General features: G+C 40.9%; 1 protein-coding gene across 34 annotated transcripts in view; it reads left to right on the top strand.

Moving 5' to 3' along the window:
- The window catches only part of PTPRD (protein tyrosine phosphatase receptor type D), a 2,697,868-nt gene that overhangs the window by 2,342,077 nt on the left and 342,804 nt on the right, over positions 1-12,987 (top strand). For all 34 annotated transcript variants that reach the window (XM_073635233.1, XM_073635225.1, XM_073635219.1 and 31 more), the window contains one exon: positions 6,424-6,569. In XM_073635233.1, the coding sequence (XP_073491334.1) occupies positions 6,424-6,569 (146 nt within the window). The remainder of the gene's footprint in view (positions 1-6,423; positions 6,570-12,987) is intronic.

The raw sequence follows: 12,987 nt of genomic DNA, 5'->3' as shown, positions 1-12,987 counted from the left end.
AAATTATAAATAGTTGCCGGTTCACATTTTGGAATGCCCTTATGTTAATAGGCAAACTCATGACAGTAGTAATTGTGTTTGCCACCAGAGATCCTAGCAGCTGTGGTCTGGATGTGAGCAACGGAGTCAGCAAGATTAAGTACTGCAGACATTTGTGTCAGCCGGTGCTTGGGGTATCGAGAGAAGTAGCAGGGTTTGTTTGCTAATTTTAACCTAACGACCAAGCAGGTTACCTTGATGAATCTTATTTTTTGGCTGATAAAGAGCAAGGTCTGACTTTGCGTACAGAGGCAGCTCTGTCAAAACAATCGGGTAGTAGGAAATCGGTCTATACTGGATGCAGTTTACTGACCCACTGTGACTTTTTGCTTTAGCTTGGGTAACTGGTAATCTAATTGTTACCTTTTCTATGAGGAAAAAAAAAAAAAAGATCACTTCTCAGTCATGAGTTTTTGCCATGTGTTAGAAAACCTATGCAAGAGATAACAGAGATTGGTTAAAGGGAAATATTAGGATCCGTAATTTTCTGGTATTTTGTGCATTATAACAGTTAGCACTGATGTAAACTTCACTAAGCACAGGGATGGAACTTTTGTGCATACTGTTAGTGCAGAAAAAAGCGCACGGAACTACATCTGGTGTGAACTAGCACTGAATGCTGAGATATGCTGCAGAACTGTTTTATCTTTACAGTCTATACACAACATTCAGGTGAATGTGGTCTCCTATGCACAGGGCTGCTGTTAGAAATCATGGGGCCCAGCTGACAGGGACCCCCAACTGACAGGGTCTGGGGCCTGAGGTCGACCACCGCTCCCCCTAGCCCACAGGCAGCAAGCAGAGAAAAAGGAGGCAGCGTGGACTGTGTGCCTTGGAGAAATAAGGATGAAGCAAAATTGCACTTGAACAGTGGGAGGGCAGGTATCAGGTGTATGTATAACATTTACAAAATGCAGGTGTCAAGAATATGTAATGTACAGAGTGCAGGGGTCAGGACTATGTAACTTACACAGTGTAGTTTCAGGAGTATGCACTGTGCAGTTTGCAGGAGTCCCGGGTACGTACATAGTGCAGGGGTCTGGAGTGTTTAATATACAGAGTGCAGTGTTCAGGAGTGGGTAATGCATGGAATATGTAATGTACAGAATGCAGCGGTTAGGAGGGGGGTAATGGCAAAGGCAGCAAATAAGGGTATACAAAAATATCCCCCATCACGTTCAGTGGTCAAATGCATCCCACTTCACTGAATGGGGACGCCTCACAACCATGTTCAAAAGGACACAGTAGTAGCGAGGTGGTGCAGGTTTTTAGGGATTAAATCAGGTGCTGAGGAGGCAATATAATGCTTCCTTGCCACATGTCAAACACCCTCTGAAAAGTGATCCACTGTGGTTCACTCTTCAGCGGGCAACACTAGTGTACCCTAATCTACAGCAATACCCTTGGATGTGTCACTTCAAATGTGCTTGGCATTACCCAAGAGTTCAGCCCCCTACCAGTACCTTTTCTGGGCAGCTTCTCCTACCTGAGGTCCAGGTGCAGTGCCTCTCCTGCAGGTGGTTCCTCCAGGAGCTCTGAGTCTGGGACCTGCTGAGCACTGCTGGTACATCTGGCCCTCACTTCCTCCTGGACACCCCTGAGCTGGGCAGCTAGGGTTGGAGGAAACTGGGGGTGGGGGGGGGCTGGAAGTAGAGCGGGCAGGGACTCCCATATCCTGTCCACCAATAAGCTCATCCCCCGCTGTGCAGCTATTTAGAAAACAAACATCTCCGGGCCCCCTGTATTCAGTGGGGGCCAGGGGACAGTAAGCAGACTATTTCTTCATTTTCAGGGTTGAGGCGGCTGCTGTGTATTCACATTTAAGAGGCCGGGCTTCAGCTGTATAGCTCGATGCGGCAGATTTATCGACCTCAACACGAAAATGAAGAAATAGTCTGCTTACTGTCCCCTGGCTCCGACTGAACACAGGGGGCCCGGAGATGTTTGTTTTCTAAATAGCTGCACAGCGGGGGATGAGCTTATTGGTGGACAGGATTTGGGAATCCCGGCCCGCTCTACCTCCAGGCCACCCCTCCTGAGATGGCAGCTCCGGGCTCAGTACAGGAGGGCTGGTGGCCCCCCCTTATCAGCGGCCCTGCCTACTCACATTAACACAAGTCAGTGCAACTGACTTCAGTGAGTACTAAGCTGATGTGGAAAAAGACCTTCATGTGCGTGGAGTACAAACTCCAAATTCCACACACACATTTGTAGCCTCTTGCGCTGTTGAACTGATGTCAAAACTCAGAACATTATAATGCTATAACTATCCATGAGGTACAGTAGATTGGCAGGTTGTTTTTCAGGAGATTCCAACAAGGACTGATTAAGGTGGATTCCGAATAATCTATGAGTATGTTTTTAGGTTGGGGAAGAAACGCTGGACTGTTTCTAGCAACCCAGGGTGACTGCTTTGTTTACAGTGACTGTCGTGAGCTTGCTAAGCATAGTACTGCTCCTGACTGAATGCCTTATAGACCCCTATGAGCTTCCTGTACATTAGTCCAGGGGTAAAATCAAATATGAAAATGATTAGTAGATTCAGAGATTTAGAGACTCAGAGAGTCCACCTCGCTTACCTCCTGGGTCTTTCTATTAGTCAATAAAGACATCTGTCACATTAAAAGGTATTTCTCAAAAGGCATGGTAAGGTGTGGTGAAGCTTGGGTTTTAGGGCACTTTCAGACAGACAGTAATGCTTACTGTGAGGTGGATCACTTTTCAGAGGGTGGTATTGCAGCATCTGGCAGGTGTTCAAGAAGTGCTACTGCTGCCTGGCAATGCCTGATTGTTTACTTTTTAAAATTGCTGACCAATAATTTTACATTGCATAATTGTGTCACAACTATAAACCAAGCATGTGGCTCACGGTTGCAGTGTGGCCCCATTGACCTCAATAGGTGAGGTTGACAGGTGGTGTCCAAGTTTTTACTACTGCTTGTTTTTGCCAACCAGCCCCCCTCAGCCTAATTATACCTCACCCTTCCCAGCCACCAGTGACCAGCATGAATAGGCCTTTGCAATAGAAGTTGAGACTTTCAATAAATTCAGTGGTCTGTTTTTTTGGATCTGTTGATTGGAAATTATAACTTTATACTGCATTTGTAAAGAACATTTCCATCCCAATCTGCTAACCCTGTACTGGTAAATGTTAAAAACTCTCTTATTCTTTGATATCTATAGCATTGCCATTACTGCTATTTCTAGATTTTGTAAGACTTGGAAATACCATACTGATGTGCAATATTAAGCCTTTGGGTACAGGCAGAATAATTGCTTGGAAATAAATAAGTATATTTCTATGCAGTTGTGTGCTTATTATGTCCACAGTGCCTTAAAGTGCTTCATCTTCACCATCTTCTTGAAATCTCTCATTTTAAAGCAATTTTTCCACACACTGACACCTGGGATAAGAATATTTTGATAAATCATACTAGCAACAATAATCAGTTAGCTTTTTTTGTAGAAGAACTGGAAATGAGATTTTATTGAGAAATAGCAGATATGATTGTGCCCCTTGAGAGCAAATGTAAAAGCTTAAAAAAGAGTACTTTCCATAAATGTACTGACCCTCAATTGTGGGTGACAGGCTAATAGAGCAGAAGGTAATCCGAATGGATGCTATATCTGTACATTGCCATGGCAGAAATAAAAAAATGCACAGTTTTATATTGTTAATAAAATAAAGTAAAGCATTCCCATTTTAACTTTTAAGTATTTATTCAGCTTAGGACAATGCTTGCTTTTCACAGCTGTAAAATACATAAAGTACAATTAAAGGCTCCTATATAATGCCCAAGCCCTATAAAGAAAATAAATCTTCCTTTATAATCCTTAACTGAGCCAAATCTTACACACTCCCCCACACAGACACTTCGACCCCTTTCACACAGATTGCGTTTTGCAGGTGCTATAGCGTTAAAAATAGCACCTGCAATCCGCCCTCAAACAGCTGCTCCATTGTTTCCAGTGTGAAAGCCCGAGGGCTTTCACACCGGAGCGGTGTGCTGGCAGGACGTCAGGAAAAGTCCTGCCAGCGGCTTCTTTGGAGCGCAGAAGGAGCGGTGTGTTTACCGCTCCTCCACCGCTGCTCCCCATTGAAATCAATGGGGCAGCGCTGGGATACCGCCGGCAAAACGCCGCTATTGCGGTGCATTGCGGGTGGTTTTAACCCTTTCTCGGCCGCTAACGGGGGTAAAAGCGCCCCGCCAGCCGCCGAAATGCGTCGCAAATCCGACGGTAAAACGCTGCTACAAAAATGGCATTTTACCGCCAACGCTATAGGCGGCTCAGTGTGAAAGGGGTCTTAAGCTCGTAGTGGGAGGGTTTCAACATCTCCGTCAATTTTGTCAATGCAGGAAGCAGTGGGCAGAACTAGGTGTGACCAGGAACTGATTGACAAGTTACAAGAAGTTAAAATGCTGATAGCTATGCCCCCCCGACTGACAGGCTTTGTGGAACTTTATAGGAGGACTAAAAAAAAGTAAATGCAAATGCATTAATAATTAAGTACTGCAGCACATATTTTTTTGCATTTGTAAAGGATTATTTTTTTGAATAACAAACATATACTTACCTGCTCTGAGCAATGGTTTTCCACAGAGCAGTCCTGATCCTCCTCTTCTGGGGTTCCCCACTGGCGCTCTGGGTCCCTCTTTCTTGCAGAGTGCCCCATAGCAAGCGTTTGCTATGGGGGCACTCGTGCGTACATGCTCACTCCTGAGCTGGCTCTGTGCATCCATAAGGCAAAGTGAGCGTGGCCCCCTGCTTGCTTTTCAGTGGCTATGATTGACAGCATTGGAAGTCAATGGCCAATAAGGAGGGAGAGAACCAGGAGAGCCTTGGCTCTTGTACACATCACTGGATCGTGATCACGGGATTGGGCTGAGGTGGGAGCTGCACGCGGAAGGTTTTTTACCTTTATGCGTAGAATTCACAAAGGTAAAAATCCTTCTTCTTTTACAACCACTTTAAGTGTTAACAATTAAACATTGCTTCATTCAGAAGTTGGTGAAATCTAGCATTCTGCCATGGCCATTACAGTAGATTTAATAATTCTCTGTGAGCGTCATGCCATATTTGTCAGGCAAGCTATGTGCACTTTATCTGGTTTATCTTGTTTGCATGGCGAGTGCCCCCCTGCACTAATATTAATAAGATAGCCTTTCCATTTTTCTTGAAATTCCTCTGAAGGGCCCATTCCTCTTAAGTTATCTTATAAGCATTGTTCACACTATTGCAAAGTGGTGCAGTGCATTTAATAAAAGGACAGCAAAAATGCACAGAAATGCATTTAATTGTACATAAATGCAGGAAAATGCACTGCAAAGCAATGCAGTGCACATAAAAACCCAACTAAAAAGAAGAAAGAAGTAACCTCAATAGAAATGCAAACTTAGAAAAAAATGCACTGCAAATGCATGCAAAATGCGCGTTAAATGTATTTCATTGTGCATGCAAAAACACAGTAAATGTGTAGTTTTTGGTGTGAATGGGCCCTTAAAGTAAAGTTGAAGAGAGAAGGTGAGTAGTGTGCAAATCCTGACATTTTGTTGCATGCAGAAAACAAAATGAGTCTCATATATTTTGTGCAATAACAACTGACTATAACTGCCCTAGTAGGCCGTCTTTGATGAAAATGGCTCAAACTGTAAGCAATACTCTTGGTCTGGATTAACTGCTTTGCTAGTTTTCTGAAAGTTCAGGACAAGCTCGAACATAGTTTGTCTGCTCACGTTTTTTTTTATTGGCCGATATATAGCTGCTCTCATTTTCAAGTGCCTAATAGAGCACTATTTTAGTAAACAAACACTTCATGTCTCTTAAGGATACAATATCCCTCAGAAGATTGATCCATATGTCTGTAGCCAGTTGTTGCTGTGAAATACAATAGACTGCTCTCTAGACATTGCTAACAGCTGCATACTGCAAATGACAAAAAGTAATAGCAGTATGTGTGTGTTTCTTCCTTCCTTTCATTTTTAATGTTGTGTGTGACATTCTGACTGTGATGTGACTGCACTACTTAAGTGTTTTTTTACAGTGTGTCATGCTTCATGAATTGCTAGGGACACATGTCAAATTAATACTTCACACTATTCTCCTTTTTCGCCAGTCTATGTCAGAAAAATTGGAGGAAAAAGGGTCTGACTAATTGACTTCAGTCATTTGGCTGGAGAAATCAAAGCAATTTGTTATTGTTAGAGATGTGAGTGGACTAGGGGAAAACATAATTACACAATCTGTACAATATGTTGTTAATGTACCTTTTTTGAATATTTAAATCTCCCACTGCCTAAACTTTTTTGACACTTTAAATTGATTTCACAATGGTGTATTTTTTTAAAAGTGAAATGACTAATGCTTTTCCTTTTTTTTCCCTAGCACCACCAAGGTTTACAAGAAGCCCTGTTGATCAAACAGGAGTATCAGGGGGAGTTGCATCCTTTATCTGTCAAGCTACAGGAGACCCGAGACCAAAAATTGTTTGGAATAAAAAGGGAAAGAAAGTCAGCAACCAGAGATTTGAGGTATTAGGTCCATTGTTCTGTTCCTCCGTCAAAGATAATGCATGCATTGAGTTGTGTCAGCTTGTCCCATTTGTAAGCATTTCATGATATAATACAAACTTTATCAAGGCTCTTTGCTTGTCATTGCAGTTTAATGTCAGATCACAACAGGAGTTGTTTTTGCATAGCAATTAAAGAGCCACTAGGGTCAAGTCACAAATAAACCCATATGATAAAGCTAAATTCAAGCAAATTATATTGTGAGCATTACTGCACGTTGGGACTATACTGCTTGCAAAATGGTTAATGTATATGCTCCCTGCATGTTGCTTACTGCATAGTGGTATGTTGCTGCCAACTGTCAGTGATTTCCAGTGAAAGTCATAGATTTGTATTTCTCCATGAAATGTTGCCAGTATTTAGTCTGAGCAATCATACCAAAACCCCTTTCTTAGGGTTCCACATGAATTGTTTATTTATTGATTATTAAATGCTATTTAAAATGTAAATTAATATGTAAGTGCTGTATATAAATTATATATATACACATATACACACATATACATAAAATGCTTATTTATTGATTGTTAAATGCCATGTAAAATGTATATTAACATTTCACTTTTATATATATAATATATACACCGATCAACCATAACATATGACCACCCACCCCTAGTATTGAGTAGGTCCCCCTTTTGCCGCCAGAACAGTCTTGACTTGTTCAGGCATGGGCTGCACTAGACCTCTGAAGGTATTTTTTGGTATCTGCCACCAAGCTGTCAGTAGCAGACCACTGCCTCTGCCGGCTCACCTCTTTCCTGTAGTGCACCCGGGTTTCACACACCCAGCTATCCACATGATGTAAAAAAAAATGCGATTCATCAGACAAGGCCACTTTTTTCTGTTGCTTTATGGCCCAGTTCTTATGTTCATATGCCCTTTGTAGGCACTTTTGGCCAGTGACACGGGTCAGCATGGGCACCCTGACCTGTCTGTGGCTACACAGCCCCATACATAGCAAACTCAGATGCACGGTGTGTTCTGACACCTTTCTATGGGAACCAGCACTAACTTTTTCAGCAATTTGAGCTACGTTAGCTCTTTTGTTGGATCTGATTACATGGGCCAGCCTTTGCCACTTGCATAAGTGAGCCTTGGCTGCCCATGACCCTCTTGCCGGTTTGCTGGTTTTTCACACTTGGTAGATCTTGACCACTGCAGACCAGGAACATCCCACAAGAGCTGCAGTTTTGAAGATGCTCTGACTCATTACAGTTTGACTCTTGTCAAAGTCGCTCAAATCCTTAAGCTTGGCCATTGTTTCTGTTTTAAAGACATCAACTTCAGGGACAACATGAGAACAGTCGCTTCCTACTTTCAGATGCCATTCTAATGAGATAATCAATGTTATTCATTTTAACTGTCTGTAGTCATACTGTTATTTGTGATGGCTGTACTGTGTGTGTATATATACATATATATCAATAGTATATGTAAAGTGTTCCCTGGAAATTATTTTTAAATGTTGGCAGCATTGTTTTAAATATTGCAAAAGCTGAAAACATAAGTTGGCATATGTAAAAGAGCTGTCAATGACACACACGCACAAACACAATTAAGGACTTTTATATAAATATACATGCCACTTCTCGTGCAGTAGTCCTACTAAAGCACAGTGCAGTCAGCTCTTTTTAGGCTACCTATTTAGCAGATTGATCCTCTAGGATGACATATACAACATGAGAGCTGTGGTCATCAGTGCTAAGACTGCTGGATCTGCTACAGCTTTTGCCTCCCCTACTTGGGAAACTCACCAATGAATGTGCAGTGAAAAGATAATTTCACTTTATTCAAGAAAAGTGAATTATTCTTATTCAACGTGATGGGAAATCTCTAGATGCAATAACAATCATTTTCAATGCTTGTGTTGGTCTATAACCTCATATACTACCTGTCTAAGATGATATTCAGTAGGTGGCATCTGTTACAAATCCCTGGTCATGTTGAGTTAGCCTCTGTTAGTTTGAAATAGCTGCCAGTGTAAGCGAATACATTATACAGAAGATGCTAAAACAATGTTAAAATATATTTATTTTTGTCAGAGCATGGCAGCAGAGTACACATTTCTAAATACATATTGTTGTTTTTTTACGGAAACCAACCTGTGCTTTGAGTTGCCTCTTTATCATTATCTAGTTGCTTTATGTGTTTTGTATAGCTATGCAGGATTTCATCATCTAAATCACAACTGTGGTTGATTTACAAAAGGAATAGTGAATGTTGAACTCTTTCTAAAATACATGCTTAAGCCTAGTACACATTAGATGTTTTTTGCTTTAATCCAGCAGGCTGAATAAAAAAAAGAGCTCGGAAGGAGATCCTGTACTAACAATCCGATGTTAGTACAGTGATATTCCCTGCTGTGCTATTGTGTTCCGCCAGAACACTCTGGTCGAATGCTGTTTGGCAGACCTTTTTCAATGAAGTCATACACATGGGCCGAATATCGTGTGTATATGCCCTTTAGGCATTAAAAGTGAACATAGCTTCTCCTTAGTCTCCTTAGTCACTAAGCTAAATTAACTTTCACTACTGATAGCTACTAGTAACATTCTCAGACATTCTCATGGTATGCACAAAACCTTAATTTAAAAGGATTTTACAGGGTTTTTATAAATTATCTTAATATTTATTGTTTGCATTCTTTTTTAATATGCTAAGAACTATTTTTTAAAATATATTTTTGTAGTTGTTTTTCAGACAAATAATGCTATATTCGCTGAATCCTCTTTTATTGAATTGTATTGTAGCTGTATTGTCTAATTTCATTTTGTAAAGTGCTGCACAAACTATTGGGGCTATATAAATCCTGTATTATAATAATTAAAAAATAAAATAAATAATAATATATAGGCCTTTCATTGGAATGTATTGTGAAATAGACCTGAATGGTAGGGAGGTCAGATTACACTGCAGAGTGAGTCGCTTAGAAGGAGGGTCATAACCCCTTCCTTCTTGCATAGATGGGACCATCTGACCAAAGCAGCACATACATTAAACATTATTTTCCTTTAACCCCTTGGCGCTAGCTGTACGCAAATATGCAGCCACTCCGCACCTGGTCCTTAGCACCATATTTGCATGAATTGTTGCCAATACACCTGTGCCAAATGTGCGCGCACTGCGCGCTCCTGACACAGTTACCGTCATCTAACCGAAAGCTCTCGATCGCTTCTTGGGATTGGGAGTTTTCAGATCACGTGACTCCCGTGATCCTAAGCCCCGCCTCTCCTCCCAGCGTCATAAACCTTTTAAAGGGCAGGGATTCACTGGCGCTAAGAGGTTAACCGGCGTGTTGAATGGGATGTAAACACAGCTGAGTGCTGCAGCTCCTTCCCCTGTCACCATTTTAACTCTTGGTGTTGGGAAAAGCTGCCAGAAGTGAATCATGCTGATGACAGAGGAACCAGGCAGCAGAGAGAAATGACATGTCATAGCTTTGAAGAGAGATAAGTACACAGTATAGCGAGAAGTACTTTTATCATGTATGAGGTTTACAATCACCTTAAGGAAGGCTACTCTGTTTTGGATAGAGTCTCTGTCAATTTTTTATATCCATCTGTGTTGTGGAAATTTCCCCTCAACTCCTGTCAGAATAGAGAATGATGTTCATTCTTTAAAACAGGGACACAAAAAGAAAATAGTTTTAGTAGAGAAATGAAGAGGAAGCTTTGGACAGTGTTTTATTTGATTTTATTGATGTTTGTTCCCTGCTGTCCAGGTTATTTACAGTACACACCCATCAGTTTTTGTACAGGTGTTGCAAGGACAGAAAATTGGGGAAAATCTCCCCAGTGGGATCGCAGTCAGAAATAAAAACCTTAATCAACATTGTAATTCTTCCCCTTTCTCATCAAACTAAGAAATTAAAATGTTGGCTGGAGTTTGACTCTTTAGAAAGGCCCTTGAGCAAAAGCCATAGCAGACAGGAATAGAACAATAAAAAAATTCTGTTGCATGCATATAGAATAAGTATAGGTATCCACCCGATGGACTTCGTTTATCAAAATGTTCAAAACAGAACTAAATGCCCATGGCAATCTGAGTCTTCTGCTCGCTTTCCTGCTGCCCTTGAGCAAATTGAATTGGAAATCTTATTGGTTGCTTTACAAAACTGCAAAGCTGGTTATGAGCTTGTCAAAGGAAAGAAATTAATCTGAGAATAATCTTTTGAATCTCATGTGCCTCTTACTTGGGTTGCTGGTGACATTGTTGCTCAAAAATGTCAACATTTCTTATTTTACCTTTATGAATTACCACTTTTAGAGGTTTACACATTTTCATATATCTTTTGAGTGAAAGCTAATTAAAACACATTTCTTGATGACGAGGTAGTATAAGATGTACTAGGGTTTCAAAGAAAAAAGTGGGACCCTCTGCCCACAGTGATCAATCAGAAGGAAGGATCAGCTCTATCACACAGGCTTCTTGTATTAAGTAGGTAGATGGATGAAAAAATCTTGTTTATTACATCAGGTTAGCGCTAAACAGCCTAAATGTCAGATTGTCAATGTATACATTTAGTATTTGAATGTACCTTTTTCTTGTTTGGTCAGTTTACTTTGTATCTATCTATCTATCTATCTATCTATCTATCTATCTATCTATCTATCTATCTATCTATCTATCTATCTATCTATCTATCTATCTATCTATCTATCTATCTATCTATCTTAGCACTTGCAATAATTCCCATTTGCCTTTACATACAGTAATTTATGCAATTTATACCTTTACAGTATAGAAATACAATGTAATATTCTAATCAAGCTTGTGTGGCCCTTGCAACTAAGAGGGTTAAAGCGGAGTTCCAGCCTGGGTGAAAAGAAATTAAAAGTCAGCAGCTCCAACTGTGGCTGCTGACTTTTAATATAAGGACACTTACCTGTCCAGAGAGCTCGTGATGTCGGCACCCGAAGCCAACCCGTCCATCAGCTCCGGGTGCAGGCGCCGGCATCCTTACTAAGGGAAACAGGAAGTGAAGCCTTGCAGCTTCACAGCCTGTTTCCTACTGCGGATGCACGAGTCACGCTGCACTTTCTGAGTTGTCCCGTCATCTTCTGGGACACACACAGGCTCCCTGGGGGGAAGGAGGAGGGCCAAAAAAAAAACAGCGGAAGTGACGTTCAGTGCTGCGGCCCTGTGGGACGGAAGTCCCAAAGAAAATACAAGAAAATCAAAAAGTATGAAAGTATGAAAAAAAAAATAGATCCAAAACCGAGGGTAGGTGGGTTGTGGTTTCAGTTTCTAAGGAGTTAATTTTTTGCCTGGAACTCCACTTTAAATGCTTAATTGTCTGAAATAAGTAGCAATACACTTTTTTTTATGTTGGTAAATAACTTTTAAGCTCACACTTTTAAGGTCAACCAGTGCTTTTCTACATGATTTCTAAGGATACATTCACACAAGCGATTTTGCCCACTGCACATAACAACATTAGGAATCTGCGGATTCCTGCAGCTGTTTTTGCCACAAAATGCATGGGGCAGCATGTTTGTGGCTGTGCGAACAGACACAGATAGCTGCCGCCTGTCAGTAAAGTGCACTGCTAGCCGCTCGTAGGTGATAAAAATAGCTGCAGTAATCAGCAGTTTCCTGCTGCTGCCATTTGCACTGGACCAAATTGCTTCGGCAAGTATGGCCTAAAATATGGGATGTATAGCACATCCGTGTAAAAAAATATATAGTTTTGCTGGCTGTGTGACACCCCTAACCATTCTCCTTCCTCCCACAGCGCAGTGCTCCCTGACTGAGTGGTCAGTTGAAAAATATTACAAATTAAAATTAAACTACTCAGTGATGTATTATATTTCTGTATTGTAAATCATGTGCAAAAAGGTATAAATACATAAATATATAAATAAATAAATGAATAATTCAGAAAAATTGTAAAAGTGTAGAATAAAAACACTCATACATGGGTGGTCCTGTTTGTTTCAAGTTGTGACATCAGGGTGGACAATCCTGGCTAGGTCAGGAAGCAGTCAGGAATAACATTTCAGCAAATGTAATAAACTTGACTCTCTGGGGCAGACAGGTTATAATTCACAAAGACAGGTTCAAATGCACATGCTTCTTATAACATAAGCAAGGACCACATAGCCACAACAAGTGGTATAGAACCAACAGGTGGGTGTCATAACTAAGTTGACAGACAGATGGCCAACAAGGGGAGAGAATGTAAAGTGGTGCCACCTATTAATCAAGGCTCTCTCATTTTATGACTGTCCTAAAAATAACTCTCATCAGTCGCCAGGAATTGGAACCTTAGTCACATTCGTTCAGTGTATCTCTCATGCAGTGCAAGACAGGTTAAGACCCCAAGTGTGTGTATATGCAAACAACATTGCAAATATCATCATTAAAGGAAGTAATG

Source organism: Aquarana catesbeiana, linkage group LG01 (assembly GCF_042186555.1).
Source record: "Aquarana catesbeiana isolate 2022-GZ linkage group LG01, ASM4218655v1, whole genome shotgun sequence".
Taxonomy (NCBI): Eukaryota; Metazoa; Chordata; class Amphibia; order Anura; family Ranidae; genus Aquarana; species Aquarana catesbeiana.
Note: the sequence above shows the minus strand (reverse complement) of the source record. Positions and strands in the feature narration are given on the sequence as shown.